Source organism: Muntiacus reevesi, chromosome 1, assembly GCF_963930625.1.
Source record: "Muntiacus reevesi chromosome 1, mMunRee1.1, whole genome shotgun sequence".
Taxonomy (NCBI): domain Eukaryota; kingdom Metazoa; phylum Chordata; class Mammalia; order Artiodactyla; family Cervidae; genus Muntiacus; species Muntiacus reevesi.
The window spans coordinates 123,062,516-123,087,971 of NC_089249.1; the positions used below are offsets into that span (position 1 = coordinate 123,062,516).

At 34.6% G+C, this 25,456-nt stretch overlaps 1 protein-coding gene and 1 pseudogene across 10 annotated transcripts in view; both read right to left on the bottom strand.

Annotated features, from left to right (window-relative positions):
• Window positions 1–25,456, bottom strand: part of ADGRL2 (adhesion G protein-coupled receptor L2) — a 203,017-nt gene that overhangs the window by 67,242 nt on the left and 110,319 nt on the right. For all 10 annotated transcript variants that reach the window (XM_065910337.1, XM_065910346.1, XM_065910309.1 and 7 more), the window contains exon 3: window positions 17,139–17,352. In XM_065910337.1, the coding sequence (XP_065766409.1) occupies window positions 17,139–17,352 (214 nt within the window). The remainder of the gene's footprint in view (window positions 1–17,138; window positions 17,353–25,456) is intronic.
• On the bottom strand, window positions 24,154–24,487 carry LOC136150839 (large ribosomal subunit protein eL22 pseudogene; annotated as a pseudogene).

Below are 25,456 nucleotides of genomic sequence, written 5' to 3' on the forward strand. Positions count from 1 at the left end.
AGTTAGATGTTGTTAGGCTTCTTTTAAATTCCTTGGAATGCCTAGTCCTATTTAGGGCAAAAAGTGCTCACTCAATAAGTACTTCCTAAATTGGAATTCTCATTCCTCTATGTTTTACCGAGGGTTTTTTAATTGAAGGAACAACTGAAAATCTTGTTGGTACATACTAATGTCATTTACCGTAATAAAAACTGCAGAAATTTTGTAGAGATGTTTACCTAAGTGTTCTGTAAGACAAGAAATGAAAAACAAAAACAAAAGCCTGGAACCACAGACTCATGGGGTACTCTTAGCAGTAGAGCAGCTGCAGAAGGCTAAAAACAATCCTTAATACCCATAATCTGAATATAAATAATCAAATTCATCAGAGAATTACAAAGAGGCAGATACTCTGTGGTTCATACACTCTCAAAATTAATGGAGTCTCACCTAACTGATAAATATACGGCAAATTTCACTGGCTTACTTCTGATAAATCAGAACTAATCTTTAATCATGACAAAATATTCATAATCTAATCCTTTTATCAAATTGACTATCACTGCAGGAGTCTCCTGTGTTTACACAATTAAAAACCCCATGTTAGCTGTATATAATAAGGCATTACATTTGATGCAAATCCTTTTCTATTGAAATAAGTGCCAAGCTGACAGCAGGAAGTAGCTGATAAGAAAGCAACAAGGCATTGCTGATGGCATTCCCGATAACTGAACACCTACCCACAGGCGTTCAGTCTACAGTGTGTTACCAAAAGTGCTTGTTTTCTAAAAAAGCACAGATCAAGGCAAGGACCCTCTGCTACATCTCAGTCACAAAGGCAAAAAGTTATCTAAAATCAGATAGATAAATGATAGATACCTAAACTGATAGAAAGGAAGAAAGGATGGAAGGAAGGAAAAGATAATTTTATACCCACTGGTGGTTCCGGTACTAGAAACAGTGAGACAAGACATTATCTGCTGCTATACCCTAGTTACAGAATTTTGAAAGCACAGTTATACACTTATTATACCACAGCCAAACAATATCTAAGCAGCAGAAAATAAACATATGGATATGAAATTATGTTTTACCATTCTCTGTAAGTGAAACTTCGTTGTTCTCAGAGTCAATATGAAGGGCTTAAAAAACACTAGTGCTATTTTCTATATTTCAGAGTTTAAAATTTCAAATATAATATTTTATGTAACTATTCCTTAATTTTGAGAAATATATAAAGAACCCCATCTTTGAAAAATCCTTTCCTCTGTAGTCTAAGTGCAAGAAGAGAATTCACAATACCTCAAAGGAAGGAAAACGTTAATAAGATGCAGTGTGGTCTAGAAAGTTTTAAAAAGTGAGGACAGAAGTTGTGTAACTCCTTTAATAGACCTACTCAATACTCCCTCAATGTTTTCCTACCTCACTACATTGCACATCACTTTCCTTTATCAGTTTTTAGAAATCTACTATGCTATCTGAGAGATCTGGTATCAGAGTTATTTCTGTATGTATCTCATCTTCTTTACAGATTATATTATCTTGGAAAGGGGAGCATCTGCCTTAAGCATCTTTGAACCACATGGGTAGCACTGTGCTTTATTCTAGAATGTATTGACTTCATAAATAAGTGTGTACACTTAAAAATATATATTCTTACCAATTGTTCGCAAATATCTCAGAGTGTTTGACACATTAGTTTGCCCACCACGCAACTCAGCAATTATTTGGAAGCATAAATCAATGAATGAAAGATAATTTTCAGAAGTGAAGCACAGTTCTATAATCAGGTAAAACTGATTTATGTGGTTTGCATAAGTTTCTAACCGTTGAAGGCAGAAGGCTTCCATTCCGTTAACATTCCTAACCTAAATTAGCACCATATCAGTAACTTATATAAAAGCTCAGTTCATTGTGAAAGCTCAGTTCATCATGACCTATAAAATGTTAGACTCAAGAGTTTTAAATACCACTAACACCATGTAGAGGCTTGGGAGTACAGGGCTGTATGCTGTGAAATAGCAACACAGCTCTTCTGAAAGCTAACATGCCCTCTTAGGCCACAGATATAAACAGGGTAAGCATATTCAATAATGAATGACCAGGAAAACATAATGTCTACCTAACTATATTGTAAACATTAAAATCTACTGCTATTTTAAGATTTTAACGTCTTACAAAAAATACAGCTAAAAAAAAATACAGCTAAATATATCTGAAGTTGCACATTTTATAGCCAGAGTTTTAGAATTATTTTTATTTACAAAAAGTAGTATAATACTTAAAATAGTATACTCACACATAACATTACATATTTTGTTAGAAATAATAGTTTATTAAATATATTTGAGGTCATTATTATGAAATAGAAACACTGGAAGATCTTGCTACTGCTCTTATCTTTGACCCTTTAGCTCTTCCATTTCAGCACCCTCATTAATGTCAAGATGCCATCAGAATGTCTGCCCACTTTTACATCTCTACATCCTGGACAAGAAAAAATCTTCTGGGTTCAATCAGTAATGCTTTCCTTTTGCATTCAACTAAAAGGCAGAATAGCATCACACAGGTCAGAATATTACCTTTATTAAAGAAAAAGGACAATATGACAAAAGATAAACTTTAGAATGTAAAAGGCCATGTTTTAGACCTGAATTGGGCATTTTTAAAATGTGCTTTAAACTATTTTAGTTTTTAATTGTCAGACTTCTTTAATATCTATAACCAATACTGCTGATAGGACTTGTTTTTATAATTAATATTACTACCTTCCTTAGGTTGGATAACACGGGAAGCAGAATTTGAGCCACAGCCTCTGAGACTCTTATAATGCCCTTAGAACTGTCAGTGAAGCCTTATGTGAAGCAGGATTAGGTAGTCTGAGAAGTACAATTTGGCTGCAAATAAAGGCCTAGCAAATTCCTGGGGGAGGGAGCTCTGAGGTTGGGAGAGCGCTTCAGAAATGTCTTAAAATGCAGCAAACATGAGGCGACCAACCTTCTGCACCCTGGCATTCAGTGGACTTCCTCCAGGGAAAAGGATTTATGGTCCCTTTTGCCCATGGCAGTTCCTGGGCAGGGACTCACTTTGAGCCCTTCAGCAGGCAGCTCCCTTGGCAGCTGCAGGGGAAAATGGCCTGCTCTGAAGCGGGAATCTGGAGGGCATACCATAACATCCACTGCGATGCTATAATTGTAAAGAGCTTAATGGGCTGTTTGCAAAAACAGTTCTTTTACTACCACTTCCCATTTTCATGGTTTTTATTGTATTTTATCTTCTTGTACACACTGATATGTCAATCCTGTTTACTAAGCGATATTCAATGGGTTTCCTATGGAGCAATGAACCTTAACAGGCAGTTTTTAATTGGCCCACATAGGAAACCACATTACTATTAATTCCACAGCTACAGCATAAAATAAAACCATTGCTTCTCAAACTCTAGAGCAATTAGACCTCTCGGCTATTTGGCTAACTCTGCTTCATGATACCCAATGCAGTTAATTATATTTTTTGATGTTAATAGTCTCTGTCAGTCTCAAGCATAACTTCTCTTTGATGAATATTTAAATTATATTTGAATTAAAATAATCTTGGTTACATTTCATATTCAGTAATCATCACAGCTTAATAAAGGTCTACTTGTCAAGGGTTGAAAGAAACAGAAATGCACATACAAAGGTTCTAAACCAATGCATCAGATGATATATTTGCAACAACCATAATCTATATGTTGACCCATAAACCTGATTATATAGGTATAGACTCACCCACATAATAACTCGCAGCTAGACTTCAAAAGTTACTTATAAACAGTGTTTCAGATTATATACACAGAATTCCATTAATTAACAATGATAACATCTTAGGACTGTGTCATAAGATAATTTAATGTGTGGAATAAAATGAGAAAATTTTTAAATGTGCTAGAAAATTGAGAATTCTCTTCCATCCTCTTGCTGTATTGTTTTGAAAAGTTCTGAGAGTAAAACTAAAAAGAAACCTTTGATTTATAAAAGGATTTTTGATGATGTTATAGAAATCCACTGAAACCATTATTAATCATTTAATGATTACTATGAAATCATCATAATTTAAGAATAATGTCTGTTACAAAAAGGTTTTAACAGGAGTGGGAAGTGGGGGTGAAGCAAATTTCCAAACCTGGGAAACTGGGACAGTGGAAAGAAAATATAAAAACAAAGCCCATTAGTATAATTTCTTGAGTACTTGTTTAAACCTCATATAGCTTAAAACTCCCTTAGTTTATATTATAATAGAAATGCTTCAAACCAAGCATTTATTTAACAAAAAATATAAAAATGTTAATGTTTTCCTATCTCAGCCCTTTTACTGAATGAATAAATATTTTGTTATCTACTTAATTAAATTAATACTGATTTGTTAAAATTTTAACTTTTCAATTTTCTTCTTTCAAACCCTAAATCTTTGGAATATAAAGGAGACAAAATGAAATACAATTAAAAAGAAATAAATATCCTGAAATGCACACATTAACCTAAGACTGTATAGTGGAAAAGTGTGCCAATTTCTAGTAACACATTATAAATAAAAATAGTAGAATTGGATTCAAGTTATATAAGGTCTACAGCTTGTAAAACAGGGTTACCACTTTAAGAAAAAAATTACAAGTAGAAAATACAGTACCACAGTGAATAATTACTTAGGAAAAAAAGGGTAAGCACAACAAACATCACTAATTTTTAAAAGTCTACACAAGTATCACAGTAACAAACCACAAAAAACTAAAATAACATTTTAATAATTTAATTGCTTTCCATTCATTTACTATACTTTCCTTAATATTTTTTTCACCAAGTATCTCAGGAATGTCTCTTCACAATTTCATAGTATTACTTTCTATAATTTTGCTTTTCCACCTAAACAGCTGATCAAAATTTATTTTTTATTATTAATGGTTTGGATACATTAGGTAAACACCTACAATGTGCTCATATTCATTGAAATGCTATAGTCTGTGCTCCACAAACACAAGTATTCTGATAGATTTTGTTTCATACGATACTCATTAAAAAGGGAGAACAGTATGGTGCATTTATAATTATACATACTACCTTTGATCTGTTCTCTATGTTCTGTATATAAATCACCAAGAATATATAGGAAAGAACTTCAGTTTTGATTAGTTATCAATAAGAACCAAATCTCCCGCCCGCCGTTTTACACATTTAATGAGTAAAAGAATTTTATAGTGTAGCTTTTGATTTCATACATTTTAAACACTATACCTCTACCACCTGACATATAGGTTCCATAGGACACATTCAAATTGTAATATGATATCTGACCTTCCACTTTTGGTGAAGAAGAACCAAAGAGCCTCTTGATGAAAGTGAAAGAGGAGAGTGAAAAAGTTGACTTAAAACTCAACATTCAGAAAACTAAGATCATGGCATCCAGTCCCATCACTTCATGGCAAATAGATGGGGAAACAATGGAAACAGTGACAGACTTTATCTTTTTGGGCTCCAAAATCACTGCAGATGGTGACTGCAGCCATGAAATTAAAAGATGCTTGCTCCCTGGAAAAAAAAGACATTACCGACAAAAGTCAGTCTAGTCAAAGCTATGGTTTTTCCAGTAGTCATGTATGGATGTGAGAGTTGACTATAAAGAAAGCTGAGCGCTGAAGAACTGATGCTTTCGAACTGCGGTGTTGAAGAACACTCTTGTGAGTCCTTTGGACTGCAATGAGATCCAACCAGTCAATCCTAAAGAAAATCAGTCCTGAATATTCTTTGGAAGGACTGATGCAGAAGGTGAAACTTCAAAACTTTGGCCACATGATGCAAAGAACTGACTCATTGGGAAAGACCCTGATGCTGGGAAAGACTGAAGGCAGAAGAAGGGGATGACAGAGGATGAGATGGTTGGATGGCATCACCAACACGATGGACATGAGTTTGAGTAGGGTCTGGGTGTCGGTGACGGACAGGGAAGCCTGGCATGCTACAGTCCATGGGGTCACAAAGAGTCGGACACGACTGAGTGACTGAACTGAACTGATCCGATCTTTCACATTTATGTCACAGTCAGTAGACAGTATAATGAGTAACAGGAGTATTTCTAGGGGCCAGTTCTTCACCAGAATAGCTAGTAAAAACTAAACTGTACACAAGGGTTGGGAAGATACCTGGAGGTGGAAATAGCAACCAACTCTAGTATTCTTGCCTATAAAATCCCATGGACAGAGGGGCCTGGCAGGCTACAGTCCATGGGTTCACAGAGAGTCAGACATGACTGAGCAACAGCATGAGCACAGAAGTGTCCAGAAAACAACATAAAAATAACCCCATTAAACTCAAACTAATTTATCACCAATGGAACCTACACTTAACAGGATCCCCAGATACCCTTGGGTACTCCTAAGCAACCATAAACGAGAAGAATTACAACAGAGAAGTCAGAGGATGAAATCAAAACCTTAAAAGATTGTGTTTAAATACCATACTTCAGCAAAATTTTCAAAAACGTGACCCTGTGAGCATGTTGCTTGGGACCCTAAGAATGTCATGTAAGAGGCCTGTGAAAATAAAGTGCTCTGACATTTAAGATTCATTAAGAGATTAATGGAAAATCTACCTTTAGAAACAGTACTATTTTCACAAATTACAGATGACTTCATTAAGAAGTCTGAAAAACAGAAAGGTGTCTTGAAATCGACAACTTATATAGAGGGACTCTCATTTCAGACATTCTCTTCAAGGCCAAGGGGCATTCTGAAACCATGTCTTTATTGGTTGAAAACCATGTCTTTTATTGAAGAAAACTATGTCTTTATGACAAAAAATACTGAGAGAATTGCAACACACATTAGCTACACCATACACTTGACTGGTTTAGAGGAAATAGATATTAAGATTACAGAATTGCTCACTTCTTTGTATTACTTAAAAACTAGATTTTATCTAGAAACATCTGAGAGATACTAGTTCTCATCTTAATTATGAAATAAAAAACAGCACTAAAAATCCTAACTACACTGCTAAAAAGATATCTGAAGAAAATAGTAAAAAGGATTTAAGACTCTAAAATATTTAAGACATAAATATTAGTAAAATGCTATTAGAAATCTAATTACCCACAATAAATATCCTTAGGAAATATACAAAGTAAATATCCGTTCTGGTGTTTCCTGTTACTATTAATATAGTATAGGTGTGCAATCTCATTATATAACATATGGAAAATTAATGGGGCCATAATAAAGGATAGTTTAGCTGTTTTTAAACAATTGAACAACTGAATGATAACAACTCACAATTGCTATGTTTTTGATGTGGCAAAGTCAAGCAGTTAAACTGCTAGTAAGAAAATAAAACAAGGATCTATGGTAAACAAGCAAATAAAAATATTTCTCTACCAAATAACATATAGCTAACTTTTTCAACTTAATTAGAAACTTCAGTAAAGTAAAAAGAAATTATAAAAATGGAAAATTCTCAACTTTACTCAAAATTATGTTTTGTTATTATGACATAATTAAATGTATAAAATAATAAACAGCATACTTTCAAACAGTGGAACTATTCCATAGCTTCAATGAATATATAAATTTATTAACTGGTAATAAAAATGCCAATATGAATTGTATAAAATAAATAATTCCAAATTCTTAAGTAAACTTGCAATCATAATATTTCATTTCTTATACTGGTAGAAAATATGCAATATATCACAATTAAGTAGCATTTATCTATTAGTTTTTCATAGGAGAAGAAATTGAAAAGTGAGAGTGAAGTCATTCAGTCATGTCTGACTCTTAGCAACCCCATGGACTGCAGCCTACCAGGCTCCTCTGTCCATGGGATTTTCCAGCCAAGAGTACTGGAGTGGTATTTTCTTTATAACTGTGATTAAATATCAATTTTTATTTGCTCAAAAACTAAACTCTTTTTATAAGTTTTATTCTTTTATGGATTTTTATAATCCATATTTATACACTGATACTAGACGTTTGACTTCAGAAACCAGATACACAATAAAAATAAATCATACTTTTACAAACTACTCAAATGGGTATTTGAAAATAAGTCTTGTGTAAGCAGATTTAGTATGCGTTCATCTAGTTACTTAACATTTCATTGGCCAGAACATTTTAGCAACATAATGCTGAATTACACTTGGTTTCTGTCAATTAATAAATTAATTTGTTTAAATTTACCTTTTAAATAGAAACCAAAGTTTAGTGTATGAGAGAATGCTCTTAAAGAGTAAAAATCTACAAGATATATGATTCTACATGTATTACTGAAATGCCACTATCATCTCATTCACAAACTAATCTTTCAAATGAGAAAGCTAGAATAAATAAGATTATGAAAAGATTACTAAAATAAAATCTACATCAAATGGATGTTCACATTTACTTTTATTTATTCACCTCTCCACTTTAGTTTCAAAAATAGAAACACCAGAATTTAAATGAGATATGTCTTTACTTTTAAAAACTATCATCCCTATCTTTCATCTAACCAGTATCTGTCCAAAAATCAAATTAAACTCAAATTCTTATGGTATTATTTAAGGCTCTTAATTTCACTGAATAAATCCTTAGGAAATTCTTAAGATCAGTAATGTAGTGTCCATAGAGAAAATGATTCTGGCTTTCTTGACCAACAATACGTAGAGTAAAATCCATATATTACCCGTGTGAGTGTGTATTAGTCACTCAGTTGTGTCTGACTCTTTTGAGAACCCATGGACTGCAGCCTGCCAGGCTTCTATGTCTATGGGATTCTACAGACAAGAATACTGGAGTGGATTGCCATTCCCTTCCCCAGAAGAACTTCCCAACCCAGGGATCAAACCCTGGTCTCCTGCATGGCAGGTAGATTCTTTACCATTTGAGAGCTACAGGGAAGTAGTACCAATAAAACCAGAAGTTCACTTTTACTCTCAGTCTTCATTATCCAATAGAATTATTTTACAATTTTCACCTTAAAAGAAGAAACGAGGACTCTGTAGGGCAGAATCTTGGATGTGACACTGTTCCTTTCTCCTACATTTTATAAGCAAGGTCATAAGGGATATTTAGATGATTTGTCTTCTAAGCCATTTTACTAGTCTTTTTTGCACACTAAATGTGAATGTTTAATATGGTTCAAGTTTATTATTGCCAATAGTCTTTCCTTTCTATAATGAGTGCTTTGGTTTAAATGGCCATCAGTAAGTGACAGGCAAAGTATGTGTCCAATTAACGTTATCAATAACAGCTTTAATGGTTATTTACTCTACTACGGTTCAAGAGTTTGTACTGTAACCTCCCAATCCTTGGACAAAGAGAGGTGCTTGTAATTCCAGTTAGTTGTCTTAAAACAAATTAAGCCAAGAGAGAAAGAATTAGCGCAAATCCATCACTCAACAGAAAATAACTTAAATATATCACATAGATGAGTTAGTAGTATTTGATTTATTTATTTTTCCCCAGATGCATTTTATCTTAATGGACAAATGGTTGATAAACCTGACACCACAGGTAGATAAAAACACTTGGGATAAACAGCATAAAAGTAAGACTGCAGTTTCTCAAAAATGCAGGCTTAAACCCTATGAGAATGAATAGGTGCACTGAATAAATACACTAAGCAAGAGATAAATACACTAAGCAAGTCAGGGTACCCCTGACTAGCAAGTATGGATAATAATATAAAAATAAAATATGCCCACCCCTAAAATATTATAAAACATCAAATTAGATAAGGCAGATTGAGCTAATTTTTCCCACTAAAAATTAATATGAAAGGGATATAAATATATTAGACAGGTTTTAAGTTTATTGATACCTATAAAGAGATCAGGGAACAAAGAATTAAATAAAACCTCCTTCATATACCTCTGCCTTGGACATAAAGTTTCTTTATAAGGACTGAACCATCAGTATAAAATTGGAAAGCGTTTTACGTCAAGGAGAACATGCCTAGGCTGAAATATTTAATCATGAAGTTAGCCAGAGAACACTTGTAGAATTGCAACTGGAATTTAATGAATTTTCTTGCTTAACTTCTGAGAATCTTCTAACATCCATCAGTTGTCATACGAGGGTTTTGTGGGGATCTGTGCATGCATTTAAGTATCTCCTTTCTTTAAATATTTTATACACATTTAGTATCTGTTAGTATACTTGAAAATAATAGAAATATATATACAAAACCTAGATAATAGAATTATCTTAAAATGATTATTAAATATTATTTAAAAATCAATTTTCATGCAACTAAGATATTAATGAGGTTCCAGGTATAGATACTTTGAGGTTTCAGCCTCTGAGACCAATAGTTCAACCTTTTCCAAGGTTCACAAAGTAAAAAGAGGGTATCATATTGCCCATTTCTTCCCAAAGATATTATAAAAATAAGTGAGGAGAATATATGTGCTACAAATGTGAATGAGTGCTTTGACTGCAATGACAGTTGACTTTCAGACTGAAATGAGAGAACTACAGTATGATGAGTCCCAAATTTCTCAGCAGTTCCAGCAATCTGTTATTCAATAACTCTCTTAAAATAGAAGCAATGGCCTATGTTTTTTCCTTCATAAAAAGGGTCCCTAGTTGTGTGTCCTGCTTCATGGCAAGAAGAGAGGTGAAAAAGTCAATGTGCGCATTTTTTCATTCTCATTCTATGACCTACTGTAACATAAAGAATCATGGAACAGAAAACAAAAAAGTAATGGACATATATATAAAATGACACCTGTTATATGCTCGGGCACACAAGAAATCACCACTGCTTGAACTGCTATTGGATTTACAAAGTCAAAAATGTAATTAACATATTTGAAGATAATAGGCTGGGGCATTGGAAAGTTTAGAAGAAGAAAATTCAAGGATACAGAAGTTATTGAATGGTGTACAGGATGGGAATACATTAACTTGGTCTCTACTCATCAAGCTTACTTTCATCATCCCAAACTTTTTAGACAAGATCTAGGCTCTGAAATTAATTTTGTCTCTTACTTAATTTATTAAATTGTTCCCACGTTCAAAAAGCTAGACTTTTTCCCCTTAAGTTAAAAATCTCTGAACTGTACTCCTACTTCATTAATCTAGTGTTTATTCCTTTCCTGGATGTCTGTGACTGTAGAGTAGTACCTAATTCTTCTGGTCTATGCAAGGCTGAATGCTGCTTTGTTGATTTCCATCCTGAAACTTTCCTATCCTGAAAATCCTAATATGTTCTTTTATTTAAACTAAGTAGAATAAAATTCTTCAGCATCAATAAGGGAAAAAATGAATCCTTCTTATACTTTAGTGCTACCTTATGAGACATTACCCTCCTGTTCTCATTCTGATTTCCTAGATGGTACCTTTACCTTTTCCCCTTAAGTGCAGGGGTTCTCTAGAGCTTTTGCACATACCAACTGCATATAACTTCTGTAATGTCATCTATTCACCTTACATTTACGTTGCTTCATCTGTATGTTTTTCTTTCAACACTCTTATTCACAACTACTTATTTATGGATGGATCACTTAACTACTTATTTATATTCCACCATGTTTCCCAACTTAGAGAAATTTAAATTGGTAGTTTAACAACCAAAAATATAATCAGTTTTATTTAATAAGAAACCTACTGTAGTTCTATGAGGTTCTATCCAGTTGGTATCCGTAAGTGGGCTTAAAAATTATTGGCTAGTTACCTAAGCCTAGGGCACTATTTTACTTTCCTTGGGCTATTTCCACCAAACAAAAGGGCTTATCTTGGAATCAACTACCCAAAATATACCTTTCCCACCATAGGGAAAAACTGAGGAATATTTTTACCATCTTCTTGAGGGCAGTACAGATTATTTTATAGAACCTCTTTGCAATGAGAAAGGTACACTGATGTACATCTGATAGTATGAGTTCAGACTCGGAAAAACTGAACCTACCTATGCCCATTAACATAGCATTTATTATTTTTTAAAAATGCAGTAAACATTTACATGCTTTCTCACTTTCAGATCTGTTGACCAGAGTGTTATAACAAACGTTAAGGGCAACTGCAAACCATAAACTAAGGCAATAGACGACCTGGAAGAGAACTGGCAAATTCTTAGAGTGAAGAAATGAAGAGAGACAGTTATAAACAAAAACAGAAGAGTAACTTAGAAACAAATTTAGCACATCACTTTAACTAGATTTTACCCAATGCTACAAACACTATTTTTAGCAAAATTCTAATTTACTTATTCATCAAATACTTCAGAGTATTTGATGAGTAGTAAGAGGGTTTTTTTAATTTGCCTTAATGAATTCAAAGTGTTGAAACTATTTCATATTTAAGTGAACTCACAACAATTATCTTTAAAGAGTGCTAAAATTTATCTCTAATGGTAATTATTTGATAGAGTATTAAAAATATATCATTTAGGAAAGAGTTTCATTTCTTACTTTTCAGGATGAGCCATTCAATACATTTAAAAGATAATAGAATCAGTTACAAAAAAAGCCTTGGTTGCATAGTTTTAAATAAGCAGGAAATATAAAATGGAGAATAAATAACAATTATTAATACTTTTACCACAAAGAATTATAAATGTATTTATTTAGTTGACTCAACTGATGAAGTGATAACAATGAGGAAGCGAGGTAGGAAAGCCTTGAAGTAAAATATATACACATTCTCATGGTATAGAAATTTCTGTGTTATCTATTACTATACACAAAAAGTGGGGAGTTTCAAATACAACAGAAAAAAATCTAGTGCTTTTATTTAATCTTTCCAAAAAGGAATTTCCTACATTAAAGAAAAAAAGTCTGATTTTTAAAATTATTAACATATCTTTTGATGATTATAAATGGAAAAGTTTTGCCAAATTATTAGGATTTGGTGAAAAAGCTCTTATGTTATTTGTAAATACTGAAAGGATATCTTTAAAAAGGGACAAGTATTCTACATAGTCAATAATTATTCTGTAATAATTCAGTTGCAAAAATACTGTCTACCTATTTTTCTTACAGTTATTTGAAACTATGTAAGTCAGATATGGGAGACTTCCTTTAGGGTTTTTAATCTAACATACACAAAATGGAGTACTGATAAATTACCACTGTGAAACTCATTATTTAAAACAACACTGTATTCCTTGTCAATAAAAAGTTAACATTTAAATCGTCACTGTGTTGATTACATAATTATAAAGCCACTAATATAATAAAGCAATTTAAAAATAGAGTTGCTACAGGCAGTGTTAGAACTCTTTATTTTCACTAACACACCATAAATTGATCAGAAATTTTCCTAACAAGGGAACAGCAGTATGCTTTCACAGGATTTAAATATGCACAAACTTTAGTTCCTTTAAACTGTGTCATCAAGGGTTTTCCTGGTGGCTTAGTGGTAAACAATTTGCCTGCCAATGCAGGAGACATGGGTTCGATCTCTGTTCCAGGGAGATTCCACACGCCACAGGACAACTAAATTCATATGCCACAACTACTGAGCCCATGTTCTAGAGCCTGTTCTCTGCAACAAGAGAAGCCACTGAAATGAGAGGCCCATGCACTGCAACTAAAGAGTAGCTCCTGCTTGCCACAACTAGAGAAAAACGCTCAACCATCAAAGAAGACTAAAACAATGAAAATTACTTGCTATCTTATTTTGTACATCTACTATAACGTCATTATATTTATATTAAGAAGTAGGATAAGGCTTATGCGCTGTGCTAGATACTCAACCATGTATTTAAATGAATAAACTCATAAACAAAAGTTACCTACAATGTGCAATTCCTCAGGGCCAGGTCTTTCAGATTCTCTTTGTACTAACTCCCACTGCTTTTTGCCTGTCAGTCTAATAAAAACAGGTAATTATACATAATCGTTTCTCATTTCCTATTTCTCTCTGGCCTAATTTTAGATGTTCATCTCATATCACTACCACTGAACAGTAGGATCAACATGTAAATGTCCACCTAATATAGGCGGTTCCCAATTTTTGATATACTATGTGCAAATTGTTCTACTACTATCTTATTGGAGCACAGAATTCATTCTTTCAAAGGTAAATTATGTTTTGCAATTTGTTTCACAAGCTAGATTTCAAATCTAACATAGTCTATAAAGGACTTTTCTGCAAAAAAAAAAAAAAAAAAAAAAAGTAACATTTATCCAGTGCCGTTTGTACAAATAAGATTTTACCTCTTTTAAATAATTACCCTTTACAAACTAAACATAAAAACATTTTGATGGAAATCTTTCAAAAGTATTATATATTCTCTTATTTATTAAAAATACCTTGATCAGTATCAACATTAACAAAAAACCTACTTACTATAATGTGTTATCAATAAAAATATGTTAATATGGATTCTGTATGAAATTAGAGACTTTACAGCAATTTGTACCCATATTCTTAGGGACTGGATTTTTTTAAAATAGTTTTTCTATTATTTCCTTCGTTGCTGTTATCATATTTGGATGTTTTCATTGTGCCTACACTGATCAGTCCCCAAAAATCTACTGTTCTACTTTTAAGGTAGATAAACATATAAGCTACTGGACAAAAGATTGTTTTCAGTGGAGGAAAAGAGTCAGGAGGAGAGAGTAAAGGCTTTGAACAGAAAGATAATGGGTTTTCCTAGTATTTTTTCTTAAAAAATCCAAAATCAATAATGTATAACAAATTCTGTCAAACTTGTTTTCCGTCAGAGTTTTTATGTTCTAAATAACAGGAACTGCTGGATATTACTGTCTTAGATCAGTCATAACTAAATCTTTTTTTAATATCTTACACATAAGAAAACTCTAATTAAGATACCATGAGTAATAAGCTTAACAAAAAAAAAAAAGATGCCAAGAATTAGGTAATCTGTGTTATGGCAGAGAAAGTCCATAAACATTGGCAGCAGTTTTTCATATCCTATTTACTTGTAGGAAGGCAACTGTCCAGTTAAGAGATACCATTCATGTTTTATAGTTAATAACACTTTCCAGTACATCAATCTTAAAACACAAAATTAACCTTCGTATATTAACCAAATATCTTTCTGTCTTCTTTCCTTCTTTCTTTCCATCTATCTTCCTTCCTTCCTTCTTTCCATTCTCTCTATCTATCTATTTTCTCTCTTGGCTTTCCTGGTGGCCCAGTCAGTATAGAATCCACCTGCAACGTACAAGACCCAGGTTCAATCCATGGGTCAGGAAGATACCCTGGAGAAGGAAATGGCTACCCACTCCTGTATTCTTGCCTGGGATAGAGGGGCCTAGTAGTCCAAGGAGTCACAAAGAGCCAGATAAGACTTGATGACTAAACTATCACCATTTTCTATCTATCTATCTATCAATCAAGAAAAAGAGAGAATGAGCACTACTGAGTTTTCTTAGCTTTCATAATGTTGTTATCTTGTTAGCTTTTTTAAAACTGAGCATTAATACATGTCATAGATTGAGAGGAAATATTTGCAAAAGACATATGGAATAAAGGATTCTTATCCAAAATATATTTATAAAAAAACTCTTAAAGGGAATTCTCTGCTGGTCCAGAGGTTGGCACTCCTTGCTTCCATAGCAGAATGTATGGATTCATTCCCTGGTTGGGGAACTGTGATCTTGCAGGCCTTGCGGCACAGTCAAAAAAAAAAAAAAGTAAAAATAAAAAATCTCTTAAAGATAAACAATAAGAAAACAACACAATTAAAAACGGGAAAGGACCAGAACAGACACCTCACTAATAAACATAAATAAATGGCAAGCAAGTATATTAAGAGATGTTAAACATGATATGTCATTGCATGCATGTGGCTAAGTGGCTTCAGTTGTGTCTGACTCTTTGCGACCCCATGGACTACAGCCTGCCAGGCTCATCGGTCCATGGACTATCAAGCAAGAATACTAAGAGTGACTTCCCATTTCCTCCTCCAGATTATCTTCCTGACCCAGGCAGAGAATCTATGTCTCCTGTGTCTCCTGCATTGGCAGGAGGATTCTTTACTACTGAACCACCTGGGATGCACTCACGGCATGCAAAACATTAACAACAATAACTGTTGTTGAAGGTATGGAGCACACTTCATTCATTGTCAATGAGAATGAAAAATGGTACAGTGACTTTGAAAGACATTTTGACAGTTTCTTACAAAACTAAACACACTCCTACCATAAGATCCAACAAGTCATGCTTCGTGGTACTTGCCCAAATGAACTGAAAACTTATGTCCACACAAAAACCTGAACAGATGTTCACAGAAGCTTTATTCATAATTGCCAAAACTTGGAAGCAATCAACAAGTCCTTCATTAGGTGAATGGATAAACTGCAGTACATCCAGACAATGGAATATTATTTAACACTTTAAAAAAATGAGCTATTAAGCCATGAAGAGACATAGAGGAAACTTAAGTACATATGTGAAAGAAATCAATCTGAAAAGGTTACAAACTGCATGATCCCAACTATATGACATTCTAGAGGAGGCAAAACTGTAAGAAAATAGTAAGATCAGTGGTTGCTAGGGGTCAGATGGAGGGAGGAATGAGAAGGTGGGACACAGGATTTTTAAATCAAAATGTTCTGTATGATACTGCCGTGTTAGATAAGGATCATTATAAATTTTTCAAAACCCACAGAATGTAGAACAGCAAGAGTGAACCCTAATGCAAACTGAGGATTTTGGGTGATAATGATGTGTCTATGTGAGCTCATCTATTATAACAAATGTAACACTGTGGTAAGGGATGTCGGGATGTTAATGGTTAGGGAAGTTGCATACATGTGCAGAAGGAATATGATAATTCTGTGTACATTCTGCTGATTTTTGCTGAAAAATGAAGTCTACTCATTAAAAATATTAAGGAGCGATTACTGCTAAAGACCCAGACACTGAAACATTCTTGATATTATAAAATATTTCAAAATTTTGAAGTCTTAAAAAACAAGACTATATTTTGATTACTCTTAATTGTATGATATATAAAAAATCTATAATAATTCATTCTATGTCATTATCTATGTCAATGTATAAATATGTCAATCTATATAAAGTAGAAATCAACGTTAGTAGGGAAAACCCTAACTTGGTTTAATGAATAGGCTGAGATATGGACTGTATCCATCCAGTATGGAATTACGATAACACTTTCACTAATTTGGGTTTTGTAGCTAAAATTAGATATTAACACATGAACGTTTACCTTTGAGTCATAATTTTGAAGGCATCTGGGAGGTAGCAGTCTGTATTCTCCATCTGAAATGGGTCAGCATCACAAATCTTGTCGTCTGTCCGACCATAATTAGCACTCTCAATCATGATAACATCACTGCCTGGACATCGCAGATCTATAGAATAACCTTCACAGGATAATTCTCGACGAACTAGCCCAAACGGTAAAGCTGCTCTGCTGAAACCTTAAAAAAGAAAAAGAAAATTAAAATGAACTCATGTATGAAGTATATTACTTTATTTTTTTGAAGTATATTACTTTAATAAATTATTTTCAAGTAATATTAGTCACATCTATATCTGAGAGGTACCAAAGTATGTCTTTCAAACCGTCCATTCATACATTTATTAATTAATTGCCAGGATCTTTACTATGAATCAGCAATTTACTACTAGATTTTTAAAATATATCTTTACCTGGAGTATTCATCTTTATAAGAATTGCAAACTACTTTAATAAAGTATTTTCTGTATAGCCTAGACACAATCAGAAACTAAGTGGCTCTTTTTGAATACATCCAAAGAAAAACAACACATTTGATCAATCGATTTAAAAAGAATGACAAGATTAACAAATATAGAATGCAACATTTAATAAAGGAATACTTACACTTATAAATGAAATCAAAGCCATTACACAGGACAATGGTGTATATTATGTCGCTTAATGTAGACATATTAACTGTGTTATGTTGAAGTATCTTAAACAGTTCAGTTCAGTCACTCAGTCGTGTCTGACTCTGCGCCAGGCCTCGCTATCCATCACCAGCTCCCGGAGTTAACCCAAACTCATGTCCATTGACTAGGTGATGCCATCCAACCGTCTCATCCTCTGTCATCCCCTTCTCCTCCTGCCTTCAATCTTTCCCAACATCAGGGTCTTCTCAAATGAGTCAGCTCTTCGCATCAGGTGCCCGAAATATCGGTGTTTCAGCTTCAACATCAGTCCTTCCAATGAACACCCAGGACTGATCTCCTTCAGGATGGACTAGTTGGATCTCCTTGCAGTCCAAGGGACTTTCAAGAGTCTTCTCCAACATCACAGTTCAAAAGCATCAATTCTTCGGCACTCATCTTTCTTTATAGTCCAACTCTCACATCCATACATGACTACTGGAAAAACCATAGCCTTGACTAGACCGACATCTGTCAACAAAGTAATGTCTCTGCTTTTTAATGTGCTGTCCACGTTGGTCACAAATTTCCTTCCAAGGAGTAAGCGTCTTTTAATTTCATGTCTGCAATCATCATCTGCAGTGATATTGGAGACGAGAAAAATAGTCAGCCACTGTTTCCCCATATTTGCCATGAAGTGATGGGACTGGATGCGATGATCTTTGTTTTCTGAATGTTGATTTTTAAGCCAATTTTTTCAGTCTCCTCTTTCACTTTCATCAAGAGGCTCTTTAGTTCTTCTTTACTTTCTGCCATAAGGGTGGTGTCATCTGCATATCTGAGGTTATTGATATTTCTCCCAGCATTCTTGATTCCAACTTGTGCTTCCTCCAGCCCAGTGTTTCTCATGATGTATTCTGCATATATGTTAAATAAGCAGAGTGACAATATACAGCCTTGACATACTCCTTTTCCTATTTGGAACCAGTCTGTTGTTCCATGTCCAGTTCTAACTGTTGCATCCAGACCTGCGTACAGGTTTCTCAAGAGGCACGTCAGGTGGTCTGATATTCCTATCTCTTTCAGAATTTTGCAGTTTAGCAACTGTGTAATAGTTTGAGCATTCTTTGGCATTGCCTTTCTTTGGGATTGGAATGAAAACTGACATTTTCCAGTTCTGTGGCCACTGCTGAGTTTTCCAAATTTGCTGACATACTGAGTGTAGTACTTTCACAGCATCATCTTTTAGGATCTGAATTAGCTCAACTGGAATTCCATCACCTCCACTAGCTTTGTTCATAGTGATACTTTCTAAGGCCCACTTGACTTCACATTCCAGGATGTCTGCTCCAGGTTGAGTGATCACACCATCTTACATTTTGTGACAGCGTCACCCTTATGGAACAATGTGTGTGTGCTGTGCTCCATTGCTCAGTCAGGGCTGACTCTTTGCAACACCATGGACTGTAACCCGCCAGGCTCCTCTGCTCATGGAACTTTCCAGGCAAGAATACTGAAGTGGGTTGCCATTTCCTAGTCCAGAGGATCTTCCTGACTCAGGGATCGAACCTGCACCTCTTGCGACTCTGGCATTAGCAGGCAGAATTTTTATCACTAGCACCACCTGGGAATCCCCTTATGGCATAAAAACTTGTTTCAATTTGTAGAGCCTTGACTGAAAACTGACATAAGTGAAAGGATTGAGACATAAGTAAAACAACTGAGCAGAAGGGTATTCATAGGACCTAGCACTGCTCCAATCTAGTCCAAAAAGTTGAAAATTTCCAGAGGCAAAACTTTCGAGATTCAGTTTTGTCATTTAAAAAATGACATCTAACATCCATGGTGTTACTTTTCCTACCTGTGTGACTCAAAAACAAGATACGTGCAGAAAAGCACTTAATTGAAAGTGCTACATGAACTTATGTATGGTGTATCAGGTTGAATGTAGGTAATCACTGTTCATGAATGTGATAAAAAAACAACTTAGAATTAATTAAAAAATTAGAATTTTAGGCTTTAAAATTTTCAACCAGGGGTCCTCTAAAGTAATAATAGAACAGAGAACAAAGGTAAAAGTCAAGAAAGCCAAGAGCAGCCAAGAAGCACTATGTGTGGACACAGCACATCTATGTGTGCTGGTTGCTACCTATGGGATACCGACTATATCAAAAACTTCTCAGTTCACTTCAGCCGCTCAGTTGTGTCTGACTCTTTGCCACCCCATGAATCGCAGCACGCCAGACCTCCCTGTCCATCACAAACTCCTGGAGTTTACTCAAACTCATGTACATCAAGTCGGTGATGCCATCCAGCCATCTCATCCTCTGTCGTCCCCTTCTCATCCTGCCCCCAATCCCTCCCAGCATCAAGGTCTTTTCCAATGAGTCAACTCTTCGAAACTTCTACATTGACCCAATTTCTTATTTCAGTTCTCTAACATGTTGCCATCTATAGCATTCCTGATACAAAAGATGAGCATTAATTTTAGTATTTTTTTTATCTCTATAAATTATTTTGCATCACATAGGCTTTCCCTCACATCCCTTTTTACTGGAAAAAAAATTAAAAATGATATTAAGAAGTAAACTGTTCCAAGACATAAACTTCCAAGCTGAAAAACTAGGTTCTGCCCAGGTTAATTCAATGCGAAAATCTGTTCGTTTTAACTATTGTACAATGCCTCTCACTAAATGAAGAAAACTAAAAGTTTTCTGGATAAACATGCATCTTCTTTCTAAGATGCAAATAATACTGCAAAAGGATTACTGGTTCACACGTTGGTATCATTTAGAAAATGAGCAATTCTAAAACGTGGCTGAGTTCTCAGTTCCACTGAGAAAACAAAACACAACTGAAACAGAGAGACACAAAAAGGACACAGTTTAGAGCACAAAAGTCTTCAGAGGATTGAGGCAAACACCAGCCTTGGTAGGTTTTTACTAAGAAGATTTATGGTCTTATGAGATTTCTAAAAGAGAAGTACACTATCAATGAACAAGGAATACAGAAAGGAAGAAGGGCAATATCAAGACAAACAGTAAAGAGGCCAACCTTTCAACCTTTTCCCAAGTTCATAAATAAATGCTTACATATATTACTTTCTTTCATTTACTGATACTGTGGTGCTTATATAAACAATGCATCTTAAGCTAGTATTATATTTAATTGATTTATTTAATACTATAATATTCATCGCCTTAAATCGTGTTCTCTTTCCTAAAGTCTTGCTCAAAAACAAATGAGAGAGCAAAAATTTAGGAAAGCGAACACTTATGATTTAAGACAATGAACAACACAGTATTAAATACTATGAAGAAGCTGACAGAAGCTGACACTTATTTATGTGACAAAATAAGCTGTGTGAAAATTCAAGCAAGTGACATCATATGAAATTTTGGAGCAGAGCATATTTTAAAAGCAGAGATGATCTGCAATTGTAATTCCTAGTAGATCATATTAGAGAATATTACAAATGAGAACATGTTATTGTAAGAACATGTTATTCTGGCTTAGAGTCAAAATTCATAAGTTGTAGTATTTGTCAAAAATATAGAACTCATTCTGAAACACTGTGGTTTTTAAGTTCAGCTTTAATTTTTATTGATGATAGTTTCCAGGATTATAGTCATGATTCTAGGTGAATTTTCTTCTGCTTTTGAAAGATATTTGAAAATTGCAGAAGTCTGGCAGTTAGTTCAGATAAAAGATTTTTAAATTAATATTAGTCATCCACAAAAGTAAAGTACGAAAAAGAAAGGAAAAAAATAGAAAGATGTAAACAATTTACTAATGTAGATTTCTAATACAGAGTCTTCTGAAAAAAGGATAACGGTACTTATACTTTCACTGCATAGAACAGAATGAATTCTTCATGGTGAATGTTGATTTATTTAACACTACAACGTTCACTGTCTTAAATTGAAAGTGTCTCTTTCCAAAAATCTGGCTCAAAAACAGGTGAATAATGATTTAAGACATCATAATATTACTTATTATCTAGTTACTTGTTATTAAAATAGTATTAACATAACATGTTATTAACATTTTAGTATTAAACACTTTTTATTCATAGTATTAAATACTTATTACCACATGGTGCTGTTATTACGTTCATTTTTAATGTATGTCTTTCCTGCTATACTGTGATGATAGTTGTAATTCCAGTGCCTAGATTGGTACATGATACATAATTCCAATAAATTCTGTCAAAAGAAATTGCTAAACTTAACAACTAGTATTTGTCTAAAACAATATAAATTACAATGTGTTTTCTATTTTCTATTGGGCTTCCCTGGTGGCTCAGAGGTTAAAGTGTCTGTCTACAACTCGGGAGACACAGGTTCTATCTCTGGGTCGGGAAGATCCCCTGGAGAAGAAAGTGGCAACCCACTCCAGTATTCTTGCCTGGAGAATCCCATGGACAGAGGTGCCTAGTAGGCTACAGTCCACACGCAGAGGCCGTCATGACTGAGGGACTTCACTTTCACTATTTTCTAAATTACAGTACGTAATCTATTTTCTTTGGCAGTGAAAACAGAGTGTGCATTGAGAAAAAATAAACTATAATCAATAAAATTATGTGTATCCTCAAAACAAGAAAAATATTTAAATGCTGTCAATTTATTATTTTCTAGGTACTACTGGGGTTCATTAGTGTTTCTCAAAAGAAAGATGCATATGAACATTATCTTATTTAACTTTATTTAAATCCTATGGATAAACATTTATATTCATAAAAAATCAAATCTGAAGAAATATATTTAGGGGCTAACATTTATATAGCAATTACAATGTTTAGATACTGCCCTAAATGCTTTTTATGGATCACCCTTTTTTATGCTCACCAACATCATCAACAATTACAACAGTAAAAGAAATGGAGTAGTTACTGTATTAATACCAATTTACAGAGTATGAAACTAAGGCATCAAGTAGATCATTCAAGGTTTCAAGGATTTACTGTGAATTAGATTTTAACACAGGCGAGGTTCTCAGATTCCAGAGCCCATGCTCTTAGTAACAGCCATGAACAGAAAGGGATTCTGGAACTTTTCAAGACTTCCATGTCAATAATATAAACAAGATTTATTTTATAATTTTTCATACTATCTGAAATTTATCAAAAATGTTAGTGAACTGACAGGAAACAATTATTTTAAAGGTTCACACAACATATAGATAATGATGAAACTGTATTTATGGAAATGCAGTGATGTGTGCCATAAACTTATTAGTAGAGTAAAATCTACACTGTTCAAGTGCAGACATGTATAAAGAGCTCAGTTCAGTCACTCAGGTGCATCTGACTCTGTGATACCACTGACTACAGCTCGCGAGGCTTCCCCCTGTCCATCACCAACACCAGAAGCCTGCTCAAACTCATGCCCATCGAATCAGGGATGGCATCCAACCTTCTCATCCTCCATCGCCCCTTCTCCTCCCGTCTTCAGTCTTTCCCAGCACCAGAGTCTTTTTAAATGAGTCAGTTCTTTGCATCAGGTGGCCAGAGTATTAAGAGTTTCAGCTTCAACATCAATCCTTCCAGTGAATATTCAGGACTGAATTCCTTTAGGATGGACTGGTTGGATCTCCTTGCAGTCCAAGGACTGTCAAGAGTCTTCTCCAACATCACAGTTCAAAAGCATAAATTCTTTGGCGTTCAGCTTTCTTCATGGTCCAACTCTCATATTCATACATGACTACTGGAACCAGTGTCTGGGTCAGCCTTTTGAACCTGGCTGAGTCATTTTATTTTTCTGGGTTTTAATTTATTTTTCTGAAGAATGAAAGTCATTTCAAAGTCCTATCAAATTTCACCAATCTATAATTTAAAACAAGCAAACACCTTTTAATCAAGTATACATGCTAATGAATAAATTTGTTGCTCATAAACATACATATATGAGAATGTTAGCATGGATGGACAAGGGCAAATAATGTAGTACTGCCACGAAAATTCTCAAAAGCACCTGAGATGAATTAGCCAAGATAGCTCCAATAGTAAAGACTCTGCCTGCAATGTGGGAAGACACAGGTTCAATCCGTCGGTCGGGAAGATCCCCTGGAGAAGGAAATGGAAACCCACTCCAGTATTCTTGTCTGGAGAATTCCATGGACACAGGAGCCTGGCTGGCCCCAGTCCATGGAGTCACAAAGAGTCAGACATGAACGTGCAACTAACACATACACACACACACAAACCACAAGCAGACATCTTTCCAGATTAACTATTGCAATCAAAGATTTATTGGAAGAGAGAAAATAAACATGGCCAATTATGAAATCAAAAGAAAAACATACATAAACTTTTGGGGGGGGCTCCTAAATTTTATTCAGGAACTCATAAAAATATTCCAGATAATTGAGTTTTACTTCTCATCTTCCTCCTCTTCTTCATCTTAATTAATCTAAAAGTAATGCAATTCATAACTTTGTTGTTAGCAACTATGCATAACCAAATACCTCAAATATTTTTGGTGAGATATTTCAGATACATTTTGTAAAAAGGCCCCTTGGAAGTTACAGTGAACTTGCTTTTCTCCACCAAGATTCCCAGCTTTTCCATTCACTTTGATTCTCTCCTGAAGACATCGCTCAACATTGGCAGCATCCATGCATCCATCTTCTATAAGATGGGTACAGTCAAGAATAAACTTCAAGACCTGCTTCCTGCTTCGCCACATGCTTTTTCACAGGCGCCATCTTGGCAGAGGATGGCAGAAAGCATATATTTTTTAAGAAAAATGTAAATTGTTACTCTTTCTATAGTCTTTTCTCCCTATTTTCCTATAAACTTCAAGGGGTATGGCTTAAAACTTAAAACTCTTTCTACCAGCAAAGAACTTCAAAGAAGTTTGGAAAGTCTTAAATAAAACTATTGCAATTAATATTAATTTTTAAAATTCAGTATTTTCACTAAGTAAAGCTTGTGAAAATGCAGAACAAGACTTACTCCTAAAAACATGTATTCTACATTGCTATTTATATCACATTAATATGGGGTGCTTCCCTCATAGCTCAGTTGGTAAAGAATCTGCCTGCAATGCAGGAGACCCTGGTTTGATTCCTGGGTCAGGTAGATCTCTTGGAGAAGGAATAGGCTACCCACTTCAGTATTCTTGGAGTATTCCAGTATTCTTGTGGCTCAGCTGGTAAAGAATCTGCCTGCAATGTGGGAGACCTGGGTTCAGTCCCTGGGTTGGGAAAATCCCCTGGAGAAGGAAAGGCTACCCATTCCAGTATTCTGGCCTGGAGAATTCCATGGACTGTATAGACCATGGGGTTGCAAAGAATTGCACACGACTGAGTGACTTTTACGCTCTAAAGGCTTAGCGAGTCAAAAGAAGAAATCATCAGAGTTGTAACCACCTTATCTTAATTGCACCTTCTTCCTTTTGAGTTCAGAATTGTTTTGGAGCCTCCCTGCTGCCTCAGATGGTAAAGAATCTGCCTGCAATGCAGAAGACCTGGGTTTGATCCCTGAGTTGGTAAGGTCCCCTTGGAGATGGGAATGGCTATCTACTCCAGTATTCTTGCATAATTCCATAGACAGACGAGCCTGGCAGGCCACCGTCCATGGGGTCGCAAAGAGCTAGACATGACTGAGGCACTAATACTTTCTTTTACTTTTTGATATTGTGCATTTTTCAGAACAATTTTTAAAATAACTGG